The 14,803-nt window shown below is 53.6% G+C and overlaps 1 protein-coding gene across 1 annotated transcript in view; it reads left to right on the top strand.

The window, feature by feature from the left end:
- Positions 1-739: 739 nt before the first annotated feature.
- The window catches only part of PMP22 (peripheral myelin protein 22), a 14,766-nt gene continuing 702 nt past the window's right edge, over positions 740-14,803 (top strand). Inside the window, exons 1-3 of the mRNA XM_009872909.1 lie at positions 740-871; positions 2,038-2,128; positions 11,509-11,649. Coding sequence (XP_009871211.1) covers positions 794-871; positions 2,038-2,128; positions 11,509-11,649 — 310 coding nt within the window. The 5' untranslated portion in view covers positions 740-793. The remainder of the gene's footprint in view (positions 872-2,037; positions 2,129-11,508; positions 11,650-14,803) is intronic.

The raw sequence follows: 14,803 nt of genomic DNA, 5'->3' as shown, positions 1-14,803 counted from the left end.
TCCGCTCCGCTCCCGGCCCCGCTGCCCAGCGACCCTCGGCTCCGCCGCGACGTGAGTACGGCCCGAGCCGCCGCTCCCCCCCCGGGGGGAGGGAATGGGGCTGCTGGAGGGCTCCCCCGGGGAGGGGGGCAGCCATCCCCAGGGACCCTCCGAGGGGTCCATAGGGGAGAGGGAATGAGGGACCCCCTGCTCCTTAGGCCCTCTAGGGAGAGAGGGTCAGGGCAAGCCCTCTCTTCTCCCACAGTCGGCCGGGCAGCTGGGGGGGCTTTCCCCCCAGGGGAGAGGGTCCGGGAGAGCCTGTCCTGCGGGTGCCGAGGGGCAGAGGGGCCGGGGAGACCCTCGGAGAAGAGCGGCCGAGGGAGCCCCGTCGGGTGAGAGGGGCCGAGTTAGACGCTCCCTCCGTCCCTCCTCGGGGGTCGCCGGGGGATTTGGGCTGGGGAAAGCCTCCCCTGGGGGGTCCCCGAGGGCTTCGGGGGTGCCGAGGAGCACGGTCCTCTCGGGCAGAGGGGTGGGAACCCACCCTCTCAGAGGAGAGGGGCTGGGGGGGAAGCCCTTCGGGGTCCCCAAGGGGAGGGGGAGTAGGGAAGCCCCCTCGGGGAGAGGCCTTGGGGGAGCAGGCTGGGAGAACCCCCCGGGGGATGTTGGGGAGTGGGTCCCGACAGAAGGCTCAGACACCCCTCCCCACCCCTCACCTCAGTTGGCCGAGGGAAACAGCCCCTGGGGCTGGGTCCCCCCCGGAGACACTCAGCAGCATCCCTCTCCCTCTCCAGTTCTGCCGCCCGGCACTGCCAAGATGCTGCTTTTGCTGCTGGGGATCATCGTGCTCCACGTCACCGTGCTGGTGCTCCTCTTCATCTCCACCATCGTCAGTGTAAGTCTGGAATTTTGCTCCGGCACCGGGCTCCGGGTGAGGCAGGGAGTGCCTGGCAAGACCAGAAAGCGTTGGTTTTCATTCGTGGTTTATTTTCCAGCCTGGCTTTTATCAGGGAACTTTGCCTCGCTGTTTGCTGGTCTTACTAACCGTGGGGTTTGGGGGGCATTTTGCACCAAAAGTTCTTCCCACGTTTGTGCTGTCACAGGGTGACGTGCTGCACTGGGGGCTCGGGGCGTCCTGGGAGCCCCTCTCCTTGTCCCCGCGCTGGTTCGCATCAGGGAGAAGCTTCAGAGCCCCCCAACTCCCCTCCGGTGGGGGTGATGGCATGCTCCCCACTCGTGAGGGAGCTCCACCTGCTAAGGGGCCTTCAGCCTGCAGGACCAGTACGGCCAGTCTGAGCAAAAAGCCCTCGAACAGGGCTGGTTTGGGCACTGGCTCCTCAGCGCCCGTGGTTTTGGTCTCCAGCTTTGCTCCTTTGGGGCAGTGAATTAGGCAGAGCCTCTGTCTCCTGACCCGAACTGAAGATTTTCAAGGCTTAAACTTTGCTTTTTAAGTGGGGAGACTGAGGGCTGGATGCTGCACTGAGGGTTCCCAGCACCATTATCGGTCCACAGCTCAGTTAACACGTCCTCTACTTAGGAAGAGGTTTCACTTGCTTTTAAAGCAGCAGTTTTGCAGAGCTGGTGAGTTCCAAGCTTGCTTCACCAGATTTCTCTCTCCCGCTTTTGGTGTGGGTTTTTGGGTTTTTTTTTTTCTGATGGACAGTAGTAGTAGTTGTAGTAGTAGACGTTACAAAAATCTTCCGAGTCCTTACAAAACTCTTCCAAGTCGTTAGAAATCACGTGGAAGCATTCAAATAGCCCGGCCAGGAACCAGGCAAGGACGCAGCGGGGAGGGGAGCATGCATCTGCCCCAAGGGACTTGATCCACGTTTAAACAGAATAAAGAGCTTCTGTTTTTCTGCCGTTGAGGTGAAAGCAGCTAAAAGAAAATATCAGTATTTATTTTCCAAACCCCTTTCTAAAGAAAAACGTGTGCCCTGGAGCAGCTGGCCCGGCACGTGCTAGAGTTCCTCGGGGTCAAAGCTGTTTGGGGAGGTCTCGAGGGGGTCCCACGGCTGCCTGTTGGGGCCCTGGGGCTCAGGGAGCTGTGTCTTTTTGCAGCAATGGCTGGTGAACGGCGAGCACACGGCGGATCTGTGGCACAACTGCACCTCTGGTAGTGCCTTCCGCTGCATGACATCGTCCACGAATGGTGAGTGCTCCCCGGCCACGGGGGCTGCTGCCGCCCCTCGCTTTTCTTCTCCTCCCTGGAATTAGGAAATGAGGGATGGATGTGACCTTTGCGGGTTATTTGTGATTCCCTCCTGCTTTTCCCTGAAGTTGTTCCCTCCCACCCCTTCCCCTCAGGGTCTGGGGGGTGCACGGGGCTGCCCCAAGCGCGGGGTTTGCCAGGTGGCGTTTGCAGTGCCCTCATTTGTCCCCCCTGCTGAAATGGCCCCCGTGGCACCTGCACTCCCGGGGTGGCTGAACCTCTGGGTGAAGAGTGATGTCACGCCGGGTGACGTCACACTGGGTGACATCACCGGTGAGCTGTTTGCTGAGGTCAGCAGGAGAGGAGCACTTGCTAAGATGCCGTGAGGCAGTTTCCAGGGCACCCAGTGGTATCAGTAACATGAAATCTGTGCTCAGTGGGGGTCAAGCAAACCTGTGGCTCAATTTCCCCAGAAGACAGGGCAGTGCTGCCTCCAGCATTTGTTTTCTGTTAGCTTGAGTTTTTGCCTTTCTGTGGAAACAGACTCTCCCAGTAAAACCAGCCATGAATCAGACTGATGCCCCTGGGAGTGCAGTCACCGTGCCAAAATCATGGTCCTGGTGTAGGGGCAAGCCGATGCCCCGTGGTCTCAGCAAGGCAGGAAGGTGTTGCAGCATGAAATGCTTTCAGATGGGAGCCCGTCAGGGTTTTTTGGAGATTCATGTCACCCCAATCCCCGCAGCCTGCTGGGAGCAAACCACTGGCAGTCACCTCATGCAGGGGGGAGGTAGATGCTGAGGCTCATTCTCCTTCTTTTCTCCTCTCTGGGGTTAAGTTTCCTTTCGTGGGCCCCACTCTGGTTTGGGTGGGAGTGAAGCTACCGCCGCGAGTCTCTGCTGACGCCTGGTGGTGTCCGGACCAGCCGGGAAGCGCCTGGATCCCATCCCAACCGAGGAGGAGCCTTCTGGAGTCATGTCCTTCATCAGCAGTTGGCTGGTGCTGGCTATCTGCAGCGTAGGCAGCCTGCTTCAGGGCCATTCATGCATGCTCTGAAACTGCTGACCGTGGGCTTTGAAAGAAAAAGTGGCGCTTGCCCCCCTGCCCGCACTGCCCAGAGGCCCAGAGCTGAGGGCTGTAAAGCCTCCCCAAATCTTTCGCTTTTCAAACCTGCACCGCTTTTTCTGGGCGGTTGCAGGAGGCTGCGTGTCGAGGAGTCGTCGGTGTCAAGAGGGGCTCACCTGAAATGTGGTTCAGGTCGTTTCATCTACGTCTGTCCCGCTGGGTGTTCAGACTCCGTATGCCTTGTTCTCAAAAGCTGCTCAAAGAGGGACTTCCCTCTGGATCTTTCCCAGAAAGGATTTATTTTATTTTTTTTTGATCGTTAGAGGGACTGTAGTGTAGATGACCCCACTAAAAACGCAGTTGAGCAGCTGAGTTTGGTTGATAAGGTGTCCCAGTGGGCTCCTCTGCGTAGAGGAATGTTGTGCTCAAGTCTTTTAAGAGCTCTCTGCCAGCTTGTATTTATATGAAAACTCTGCTCCAGCACCAGGAGAAGAGGGTTTTGCTTGGACAAAGTCTTCTGCCCCATCCACTGCCTGGTCCCTCCTCAGGCTCCCTTTGCTGGGAACATGCTTACTTTCAAAAATACGAAAGATCCTATCCCAGACACCGCAAACCGTTCTCGTTTAAATCTCTTTCAAAACACAGGCCGTGCGCGCTACGCTGGGTTGCGGAAAGCCTGAAGAATTTGTGTCTCTGTGCCTCCGCCAAGGACGGCGCTCAACGGTTAATCGTGGAGCGCCAAGGTCTGCTCTGGGCTTAAGAGCAAGAAATCCTCATTGGGGAATTTTGGCAGGACTTGGTCTTTACGTAGAGGCAGTTTTTTCTCCTGGCCATCGCAGCACAGTTTTTTCTTCCTCTTATTTTGAAGAGGAGGGGCGCTCGGAATATGTGGAGTTAGGCAGGGCTGGGCATGGGTGGGGGGCCTGTGCTGAGGTGCTCCCCTTGGCCTCATCCCTCCATGAGGGTGGATGAGCCTCCTGTCACCCCAATGAGAAGCTGAACTTGCCCAAACCAGGTCATCAGCAGACCTTGGGCACGGGATGGAGCTGGCTGAGCTCTCGCCTCCCAGATTCCTCCCGAGCCCCCTGCATGTGCGAGTGCTGAGTGATGCTGGTGGGATCGAGCGCGGGGAGGGAGGAGGAGACGCTGGGTCGAGGCGGATGCCCACTTTGTCACCTTTCACAACCACCTGCTTGTTACTTTGATTTCTGCGTTTGCCTGTCAGATAATGACTTTTTTTGTTGTTGTTGTCGTCGTTGTCTTCAAGAGGCTGAGAAGTATGGAAAAAATGTTGCAATCTTTGCTTCATTTGCACTGTCAGACATTCCTGGAAAAGACTTATCTCAGGAATTCAGCTCTGAATCCCAGAATTGTGCGTCGGCACGGCTGCATGCCAGCCCCCGGCTGCGTGATCCCTCTGCAGGCACGGGGCACGTGGCCGGACCCCTCAGCCACTCCAGGGCTCTTAAGTAGATCCCACCCTGAATTTTCTGACACTATGTTGTATTTTTCCCCCTCTAAAAATGGCCTTTTCTTTCCAAAACTGGAATTTTTTAGGCAGGCAAGAAGATTTCCTGGTGTCTTCTCACTGTTTCTCCTGTCACTGCTCTGAGGTTTTTTTTGAGTCTGACTGGTGTGTTCACAGGCAGGTTGCAGCAGGGGAGGTTTAGCTTTTTTGAAAGCGAAAAGAAAGCCCCAAACCTTGGGAAACGTGCAGGCTGCCAATCCCCGTGATTACTAAGTGATGCCGATGTGGTGGCCACAACCCAAGTGCAGGTGGGTGATCCAGAGCCAAGTTCTGCCCTGGACCACCTAGATGGGCAGGATTGGACCTCCCATCGGTGGGACAGGCACTGCCACGTCCCGGTGGCTTTCCCTCCTCTAAACTGACCTTACCTCTTCCAGACCCGCTTTGCTCTGGCAGGCAAGACCCTAAACTGGTGCCTGAAATGCGTTTTCTTTGCGCTGGAGGAGGCAAGAAGAGTCTTCATCCCCAGCCCAAGGTGAGGGCATCTGGGCCCTGACCCATCAGCTGTTCCCAGGAGGAATTGTGCTGCTGTTTCTCAACTTTAAAATATGTGACTGAAACACCTGAATCTGTTGCTTTTGCTCTGTCAGCCCCACTGAGCTTATTCCTCCAAATTCTTCCTCTTTCAAAGTCTTCTTTTCTTTTAGAAGGAGTCACTTGTGTGCTGTGGAAAAGGTATGGAGAGATGGAGGTGCCATTTAACTTGCTGTAATCCTTTTTAGGGCTGAAAACGATGTTTGCTAGGCTGCCTTTAAGCCTTGCACCAGGGTAAAATTATTTCTCAATGTCTAATTCCACTATTGAGAGTGAGTATGAAATATCCGAACAAAAAGAGACGGGAGCAAATTCCCTTCTAGCCCACTGAAGGAGCCGAGGTGACACCAACTGGATCAAGACTTGGAGAATTTGTCACTGGTGCGGGGACACTTCCTAGATCAAAGATTTGAAGATTCAAAGACTTAAAACCTGGTGTCAGCCTTTTATTGACTGCTAAAGGTACCTTCTGTCTTGCCGAGTCGGCGGGCACGGGGCTGCTGCAGCCTTCTGCTTGGTTTTGCTGCAAACCAGCAAGAAATTACCCCTGTTTAAGGACACTGAAGCTGTTATAACAAAGCCACCCAGGAAATACTGTAGAGCTTGTTTATGTGATGGCAGATAGCCTTTGTACTTGAGGTTCTAGCCATCGGTTTCTGGACTGCATGGACAGATATCCTGATTTGGGGGTATCTCTGGTTTTTTGGGGGTCTTTGCAGTTTGCAAAGAGCTGGCTTTTAACCTCAGCAGTTTGTGGATTTGGGGCACCTGCTTTGTCATCAGTGATAGGTGACGTTGGCTTAACTCGAGCAGGATTGACCCCCTCTCTGCCAACTTCTGGGTGACCATGGCTTGCCCCTCAGCTGTCTGGAATAAACTGGGCTGGGGGGTGCGTCGGGAATGTTCCAGGAGAGTATTTTGTATTTGAGATCGCTTTCTGCTGTAACCATGTTGCCTGCCATATGAAAGGGATTTCCTCTGCTTAAAATGAGGTTTTTGTTGCTTGTTCTTCTCAGAAAGAGCATCTCCTTGGGAGAGGTAGGCAGTCAGTGCTGTTCTCCTGCTCTCAGCTGCTCCAGAACTCTTTAACTTTTCTATTTCTGTGTAACAGGGGGTTCAGTCACCTCCCCTGCTGGGTGAGGCGGGGCAGGGGGGGTTGGCCCATGGGAGAGGAGCAAAAGGGAGGAAACGAACCTGTGAGAAAACGATGACCAGAAAACCAGAAGAATGGGTGGGGGAGTCCCCTGTAGAGTGCTGGAAAACTCTTAATCCAACATTTTTTTTGGCCTTGATGTGACTCTTGGGTGTCCCTGCAGCCCCAGGCTGAGGGTGCCCCTGTGACATGCCCGCAGGTCAGGGCACCATCGCTCCCCGTCCCTGCTCCTCGTGCCTGGGCTCGCAGTCAGCGTGAGCTGGTACCTGAGCCTGAAATGATGTATCTGCCACCTCGGCTCACTCTCACAGACAAGCCAAAAGATCAGAGCCATCACACCGAGGGTCTTGGAGAGGAGCAGGCTTGGGCATTGTTGAGCTGTTGGAAGGTGGTTTTCATGGTGCCAGTAGCTTTCTGCTGCCTCGGTGGCGCTGGCCTCTGTGGGACGTGAGCTTTGATGGTCTGATGGGACACCTCTGTAGAGCTACAGACCTCCTGGACTCAGAGACTACTTTGATGGAGAGCTACAGACCTCCTGGCCTCAGAGGTTTCATGGATGGAGCTTCGAGGGGAAGGCAGAAGGGAGGACAGCCAAGAGGAAAGGAGGGCAAGAGGAGAAAAGAGGGCTTCATCCGCTTCTGAAGCGAGCTACAGGAAGTCTTGGCCAGGAGTTGGAGGACTGTGTTCATTCTCTGCCTCCCCACAGCCCTGGTGTCTCCCACCTGCTCATCGCCTGGCCCTTACAAATACCTTGGGAGCTCTTTAGAATCCTCCTTTTCTGGTGAGATTTCCAGGAATACCTTTATCCAGCACCTTGTGGTCCTCTCCAGGGAGCAGACAGAGGAGGACAGAAAAGGAGCAACTGTTGGGCGGAGAACCTACTTTTCCAGCTTGAGCATCCAGCAGCCCAGAGCGCGCCTGAGTAAGGTTTGACCTCGTGCTGGCGGGAGATCTGGGACCAAAGCAAAAGCAAGTTGCAGTGTTGTGGAGCTGTTTTTCCCCTAGGAGAGGCTCTGCTGGATGTGGCTGATGAACTTCGATGCTGTTCTCAACAGGTTCCCTTCCAGCAGTGGGGCTGTGGGTGGTCATGGGTGTGGGGGGAGCTGCTCTGCTCAGGAGTAGCACCACAGGTAGCTGAGATTTTTGCATTTCTGGATTGCAGCAGTGAGTTGTCAATAGGCAGCAGTCAAACATTCAGCCCCAGAAGAACGATGCAGCTGAGCTGATAGTTTTGCATCTTCGGTTTCACCCTTTTCCATCCTGCTTTAAGGGCTGCTTAAACGTCAGGGTTTAAAACCGTGGCAAGCCCCGGCGCTTGAGATGTGACCTGGCTCCTTCACAGGCGAGGATGTGAGTTGGGGTAAAGGTCCTTGATCAGATCTCAAAGCCTGAGAATCTGCTTTGGGAGAAAACTCTGCTCAGAAAACATGGCTTTTCCTGGCAGACCTGGGCTGGTACCTTCCTGCCAGTAGATGCATGTGCTGTTCCTGACCCTGCTCATGTTTAGTTTGAGGTGTTGAAGGTTTTCCCATGCAGAAGTGGTCATCCATGTCCTCCCCTCCTCTAGTCTGGTATTATTATATGCTACAGTTACTTCCTCAGTGGACATTTCCTTCGTTAGAAGTGGTTTTTTAACTGTATGGTGCACACACAGCTTGCCAAGGGAAAGCTTTATGCTCTGAGTTGCGAGGTCACAGATATTTTTGATATTTTTTAATGTCGAGCGCTAATTGAGCAATGCCTCGCAGCCAGTCTGTAAGCTGATTGCTCAAATAAGTTTCTTTTGAGTTTGCACTTTATTTTTTTTCTCCTTAGCTGCATCAAAAGAGGAATAGGGTGTCCACAGCAGAACGGTGAATTGAACCCTGGGAAGCCAATGCCTCTCCTTTAAAGCCCTTTGCTCCTGGCCAAGGACATGTTTCTGGCCTCCCTGTCAATCCTGCTCCACTGCACCCCTCGTCTGGGTATAAAACCTCCCTGCACGCAGGCTTTGCTGGAAGGGATTGGGTTAGCTACTGTCTTTTGGGAGTAGGGAGGACAGAGTTCAGCTGCAATTTTTGCCTTAGATTGCAATTTTTGCCTTAGGTTGCCATTTCTGCTCTTGTTTTTTTCTTTCACTTTAGGCTTTAGAGCAGTGGTCTTCAGCATCCCAGCGGTGAAGTCTTTTCCCTGCTACTCTAAGTGGCGGCATGGGTGCATCAGGGCTTGCAAAGCTTAGGGAAATTTTCACATTTGTCTCATAAGAACTTCTTACTCTTTTTGTGGCTATTTGAAAGGGCTCTAAAAGCACTCCCTATGGGTCCTCTCCGGAAGCGGCGTGCAGGGTGTTATCTGTCCTTTCCGCTCTGTTTCCTTTTCTTCCTCCCCCTGAAGAACAAAGATATAAACAGGGAGCTGAAGAGATGCAAGAGAAAAAAAAGAAAAGGCATAACCGACTTGCTGCCCAGGGGAAACCACAAATAACAGGCTGGGAGTAAACAGCGCTGACAGCCCCACAGTACAGCTCGAGGGGCTCAGACCTCCCTCTGGGAAATTCGCTTTATTTTTAAAAGCATGCGGGTAGGACACAGAGCTAATAGCAAAGGAGTTAAAAGCATGTGGAGTTGAGGAGGTAGCCGTCCTATCTGCACCTGTAGTGGTGTTTTCAGATGAATTAAAGGCAATTAGCTGTCCTTGTAGGGCAGGCAGTGTGGGCTTAATGGGAATAGAGCAGCTTGCGCTTGTGGGTCTCGGAGGCATCGAGCTGGGGATCCTGCCCAAAGGAGGCCCAGAAAAGTTAGCAAAGGGCTGTATCTGAGCAGGTCCAGAGCTCTGGTCTGTGGGATCGTCTCTTGACTTCCCTGCTCACACTTGCAGGTGACTGCTGCTCTCTGGCTGCCGAAGCTGTGGGCTTCCTCCTCTCTCCCAGCGAGCCTTTAGATTCCTCTCACACAGCCTTTTATTGCAACGTGCTTTTGCAAAGCCCGTATAAATCATTGGCTGTCAGAACCAAAAAAGAGGCACGGGAGGCGGATGCAGTTAAAAGGGCAGCTCGGCTCAGCTTTCCGTCTAGACAGCCTTCTCCTAAAATAACCAGCAGTTGGAGCATCCACCTCCGAGCAGAAAGGTCTCCAGGCAGGCTCTGAAATCACAAAAGGCTTTGACTTTCTGGCTCCTGGACCAGCCCGCAGGGCTTGGGGCCAGTGCATGGAGCTGGGCTTGGCTTTAGGGCTTGGGAAGGGGTGAGAGGAAAGCTCAGCTGCCGAGATGTGGGATGGGAGCCCTTTCTGTCCTCCAGCATGGAAGGAGGTTGCAATTCAGCAGCTGTACATCCTCTAACTATGCTTCCTGCTCGATCCCCACGTGTTGCCTGGTCTAGTCGAGAGGTGGCGTCCCTGCCCATGACAGGGAGGTTGGATCAAATGATCTCTAAGGTCCCTTCCAACCTAGGCCGTTCTGTGAATTTTTTGGTTCTCAGTCCCCATGTAGGCAATGATTTTCGATTTTTGGCAGCACTTGAGCTGCCCCATCCCCTTCGTTGCTTCACTGGGCGCGAGCGGCCAGAGCTGGAGGGTCAGGTGTGGTCAAGGCAAGGGATTTCCCCAAGAAAGGTGAAATATGTGGGGTATTTTGTGGGGTATTTATGTGTGGTACTGTGTGAAAACCACAACAGGATCTCCTGAAAATGAAGGCAGCTCCTTCCTGAGGAAGGGCAGCCACTGGTACACAGGGATGCAAACCTGGCAGCAATGAAATGATTGCGGGGCCCCTTAATTGCTGCAGGGGAGTGTGAAGAGGAAGGAAAGGAAAAAGTTGCTTGAGATGAGCTGCTCAGGGTGATTTCAGCCCGTTTTGTTGAGCTGGGCTTGCCTTTGCAGGGTGATTTCAGCCCGTTTTGTTGAGCTGGGCTTGCCTTTGCTCCGTTGTACGACCATCCAGAGGCCAGATGCGAAGGCAAGAGGTGGAACTGATGGTCCAAAGTCACGTGCACCCAACGGTTCTGAGTCGCACAGGGTGTTACCCACGGGCACAGGTCTCCTGGAAGGGCTCAGGATGGATCTTCGCTGAAGACTGGACCTCTCTCTCCCATTCAAATTCTGCCCTCACCTCCGTGGATGCAGCTTTGGGAGGATTTAGTGGGGAGGAGGAATAGCTTTGCCAGGAGCAGGAGCTGGCCTGGGCAATCCTGTGTGGCTGCACCAAGAACTGAAGGTTGTTAAGCTGGCGAGTAGCTTTATTTGGGAGTTCTGATACATTTCAGCTATTGGCTGCAAGAAAGCCCTTCCGCAGTCGCCGCAGTTGGTGGGGTGAAGCTGATAGGAGTTAAACCATGGCAGGATGGTGGGGCTGGGACTTCAGGGCTGCCTAATCCTCCCCTGTCTGAGGATCCAGCCCAAAGCATGATTTTTCTGCCTTTCACTGGGTGGTTTGTCCCTCAGTTTACTGCTACCAAGTCCTGCCTGGCTTTCGTGGTGCATCAATTGATATTGCGGCCTTAAAGACCTCTCAAGGAAGGCTGCGGATAGTCATTTTTATCTCAGGCTTCACAAGGAAAGGGAAGGGCAGAGGTATTTGTGAGCATGGCCCCATCGCGGTGTGGTGAGGCACTGCCTCTTTCTGTCAAGCTGCAGCAGCCCATGGGATGGAGTGGTGATTTTTTTTTTTGGTAACATGGGGAGTTACACGCCCACGAAGCCTGGAAATAGCTGGGCAGTGAATCATGCAGGGGCTGGTTTAGCTGGTCTGCTCTGGGAGGCAGCTGCCCTTGGCAGCTGGGGAAGGCTCTTTCCGAAAGGTTTGACTCCACAAGGGCAGAGAGTGTTTTCACTCGCTGTCTGTTTATTTTACCTCCGAGCTCGGCCAGCTCGGTGTGTCATAGCTTGCTGCACATGGTTTTTGAGTTTCGAGTACAGCTGAGATTACATGAAGCCGGGGGAGCAGCTTTTCTGCAGGTTTCAGATTAGGCTCAATATCTCTGCTCATATTTTATTATCACTGCTCCCTGAGAAAGTGCGTGGCCCCACGATCCAGTTCACCCCAGCACGATGCTCCACACACGCATCGCCCCAAACCCCAGGCGGCATCGTGGTGTCCTCACTGAGCCTTCTGTCTGTCTGTCCCCAGAATGGCTGCAGTCTGTCCAAGCCATGATGATCCTCTCCATCATCTTCAGCGTCTTGTCCCTGTTCCTGTTCTTCTGCCAGCTGTTCACGCTCACCAAGGGCGGGCGGTTCTACGTTACTGGAATCTTCCAAATCCTTGCCGGTAAGTGGGGACTGAGGGATGAGGCCGTCACCAGTGGAGAAAAGGCTTTTGAGCAGAGCAGAGGGTGATGGTGGGATCTTCCCATGGGTTGGGGTGGGGTGCTGATGGTCCATGGTGGCTGCACTGGCTCTAGGACCCGCCTGGGTGAGGTTTCCTCAACCATGGGTGGGGTGGGGGAAGTCCTGACCATCCTCTTTTGGCGAAAGAGGATCTGATGATTATTTATAAACTTGCCATGGGGGGAGGCCTGGTGCTTTCCACATCAGCAAAGAGCCGCTGGAGCGTGCAGGGCGAGCCAGCTGTCTTTGAAGTGCCAGCTGCTCTTTTTAACTCTTTGAAGAACCCAGCGCTGGAAATGAGCCAGGGCTCACGCCTAGGTTGCAGTTCTCCAAATATAGATGCTGTAAAAGCTGCCGATTCTGTTTACATTTCCACGTATGAAAGCAGTGGAGAGGATTTTCGAACATTCACACTTGTGCAACGAGGTTCTGCCTAAATTATGGCAGACTGCTTGGGAAGGAGACTCATCATTTGCTAGAGCTTAGATGTTAAACTAAAAGCCACCCTAGGTCCTGCCACTAAGTTGGTGGAAAACCTTATCCACTGAATTTAGGCCAAGTTTCTGAGCATCCTCTAAGCGACTGGCCTTCACAAACCCTCGAAAAGGTTAGAGCTGATGTTTCTGAGCAAGTGTGGCTTCAAATCTATGGGAAGTGTATCTGCTTGGCCATAATGCAGCTGATGAGTTCAGATCAGTTCACCATCTCTGGGAAGATGGATGCCTAGAAACCCATTACAGCCATGGAGACAAGGAGGGGAAATGGGCATTAATAATGCAATTATCTGCCTGAGAGCTTGTCTAATAGATCTGAGAGCAGAAAGCTCTCTCCTGAGTGATTGCTCTGAATCCTTGTTCTCAGAGGAAGATAGACTGGGATTGTGACCCTCCTGTCCATGCTGTGTCCTGAGGGGATGCAGGGTTAGGTTCTCATTGAGCCTGAGGTGTGGGTCGAATCCATGCCCAGCCAGCAGGAAGGACAGGAGAAGTCTGATTTGATCCCCATGATGTTTCATCATGGCTTGGGCTGACCCACAGGCAGAGGTCTGGGTCCAGATGGACCATACAGAGATGGGCGCTGGTGGCCATCCTTGCTGTTCTCCCCAGCTGGGGCTGCAGGAGGGGGGCTCAGGGTAGTTGTGGTCTTTGTGACCCTGAATTTCAGAGTTGTTGGTAGGAAACAGGACATGGCTGTGCCAGCGCTGCCAGGAGATCCCACCTGCAGATACAGACAGCTCTGGTCAAAAGAAGCTGAACGTGCTGTGGTCTCCTTGCAGCTTGCTGTAGAAGGCCACTGCTGACAAAAGTCGATGGAGGAAATTCCTGTGGCCTTCAGGCTTTGCACGTTGTTCATCCATGCCTTGCAAAACCCTGGCACCACAAAGCCCTGCTGCACCTCTGCCAGGGACGGGGTCTTGTCTGCTCGAGTGCTTTATTCTCAGCTCCGGATGAGCTGGAGAGGACCTCCCTCCTTTTGGGAGAGAAGGAGAAGGCTTTTCCTGAAGGCCTCCATCACCCTGCACCTCCTCCCGGCGTGATGCAGCTTGGCAAAGCTGAGGGTCTCCACCTCTGGATCCCAACAAACAGCAATGCTGGACGTGAACCATATGGTGCCAGAGACAGGACCACTGGGTGCTGTTGGGTGGCAGAGCTGGGCAGCAGTGCGCTGAGAGCCAGGGAGGAGGGCAGGGGCTGGGCTCCAGGGAAGTGGTTGAATCGTTATCCCTGGGGGTTGTTCAAAAAATGAGTAGATGTGGCACTTTACGACATGGCTTAGTGGTCATGGTAGTGCTGGGTTGATGGCTGGACTTGATGATCTTACAGGTCTTTTCCAACCTTGATGATTCTGTGATTCTATTGAGACTGAGGCTGTGGCTCAGGGAACTGGGGCAAAAAAGAGATGCATGAGGTCCGTTGGGTCTGCTGCGCAGCAGCAGGACAGGTTGTATCCCCAACACCTTCCCCACACTGCTTGGAAATGTGCCCTGAGGTCCAGCTGAATTTGCCCTGGAGGGATTTCAGCTGTCACAAAGGCATCAAAAGGCCCTTGACAGCTCCACTCCGTCCTTGGTGGATCCATCACGTCCATGGGTAACTTCTCAGAGCTGCGTAAGCCCAGCATGGGAGAGACGTTGATTTGGGCTTCTCAGAGTTTTGACTCAACTTTTCCATCACTCTCTCCAGCCTCAGAATCACTTTTATCCTTTTTCTCTCATCTCTCCCACCCTAGAGCTGTTGTCCTGGGCTGTGCCTTCCACATGTCCCACAGCTTTTTACAAAAATCTATGTTGGAGAGCTGACTGTGAGCATGCACCAGCATCCATCCCACCTTGTCTGTGGGGCCAGAATGCAGACCTGCAGGAGCATATTTTAGGTAGCATTTGCCTTCCCGGCCCATCAAAGCAAACCTAGACTATGTTCTTAAAAATCAAGCCTTAATGTGGTGATGCATTTATTGCTGCTTTCAGTGCAAGCAGCTGCCCTTCACCTCCTGAGCACGTTCTCCGGGCCAAAACTGGTGCAGATGCTGCAGATGCTGCAGAAACCGTCGCCTCCAAATTCCTCGGGCGGACAATTGCTGCTATATTTTCTGCAGGCTGTAGGTGACCGGCGTGGCCGCGTGCCCGTTCCCTGTCCCACCAGCATGGGCAGACAATCGTTTGTGCTCTCTTTGCATGGGCCGGGGCGGTGGGAGTTGGTTCTCGTGCTCTGAGAATGGAAACTGCCCCAGCGGCGCGTTAATGAAACGTATTCCCACTTCTGCACTTTTCCCAGAACAAAGGAGCAGTGTCAAGTGGAATTACAGCTCAAATATCACCGTGGTTTAAATGTAGGTGGTCCCGAGCTCCGCGCAGGGGATTTGGAACTCAGCTCTGACAACAGCCCCACGACTGTATAATAGAACTGCTGGGCTTGACTGAAAGCGCTTGTTTTCGGGCAGAAATAGAGGTGGCTTTGTGTGAGCTCCGGGCAGCCCCCAGCGCCGAGGGGTTGTTTTTGCAACAAAGCTTAAATGTTGCCTATGGCCAGACACAGCGCTTGGGGACCTGTGCTGGCCCCGCAGAGGGGGACATACCCCTGAGGAAGGATGCTGGG

Source organism: Apaloderma vittatum, unplaced genomic scaffold (assembly GCF_000703405.1).
Source record: "Apaloderma vittatum isolate BGI_N311 unplaced genomic scaffold, ASM70340v1 scaffold2377, whole genome shotgun sequence".
Lineage (NCBI taxonomy): Eukaryota > Metazoa > Chordata > Aves > Trogoniformes > Trogonidae > Apaloderma > Apaloderma vittatum.
This window is presented reverse-complemented; position numbering and strand designations above follow the sequence as displayed.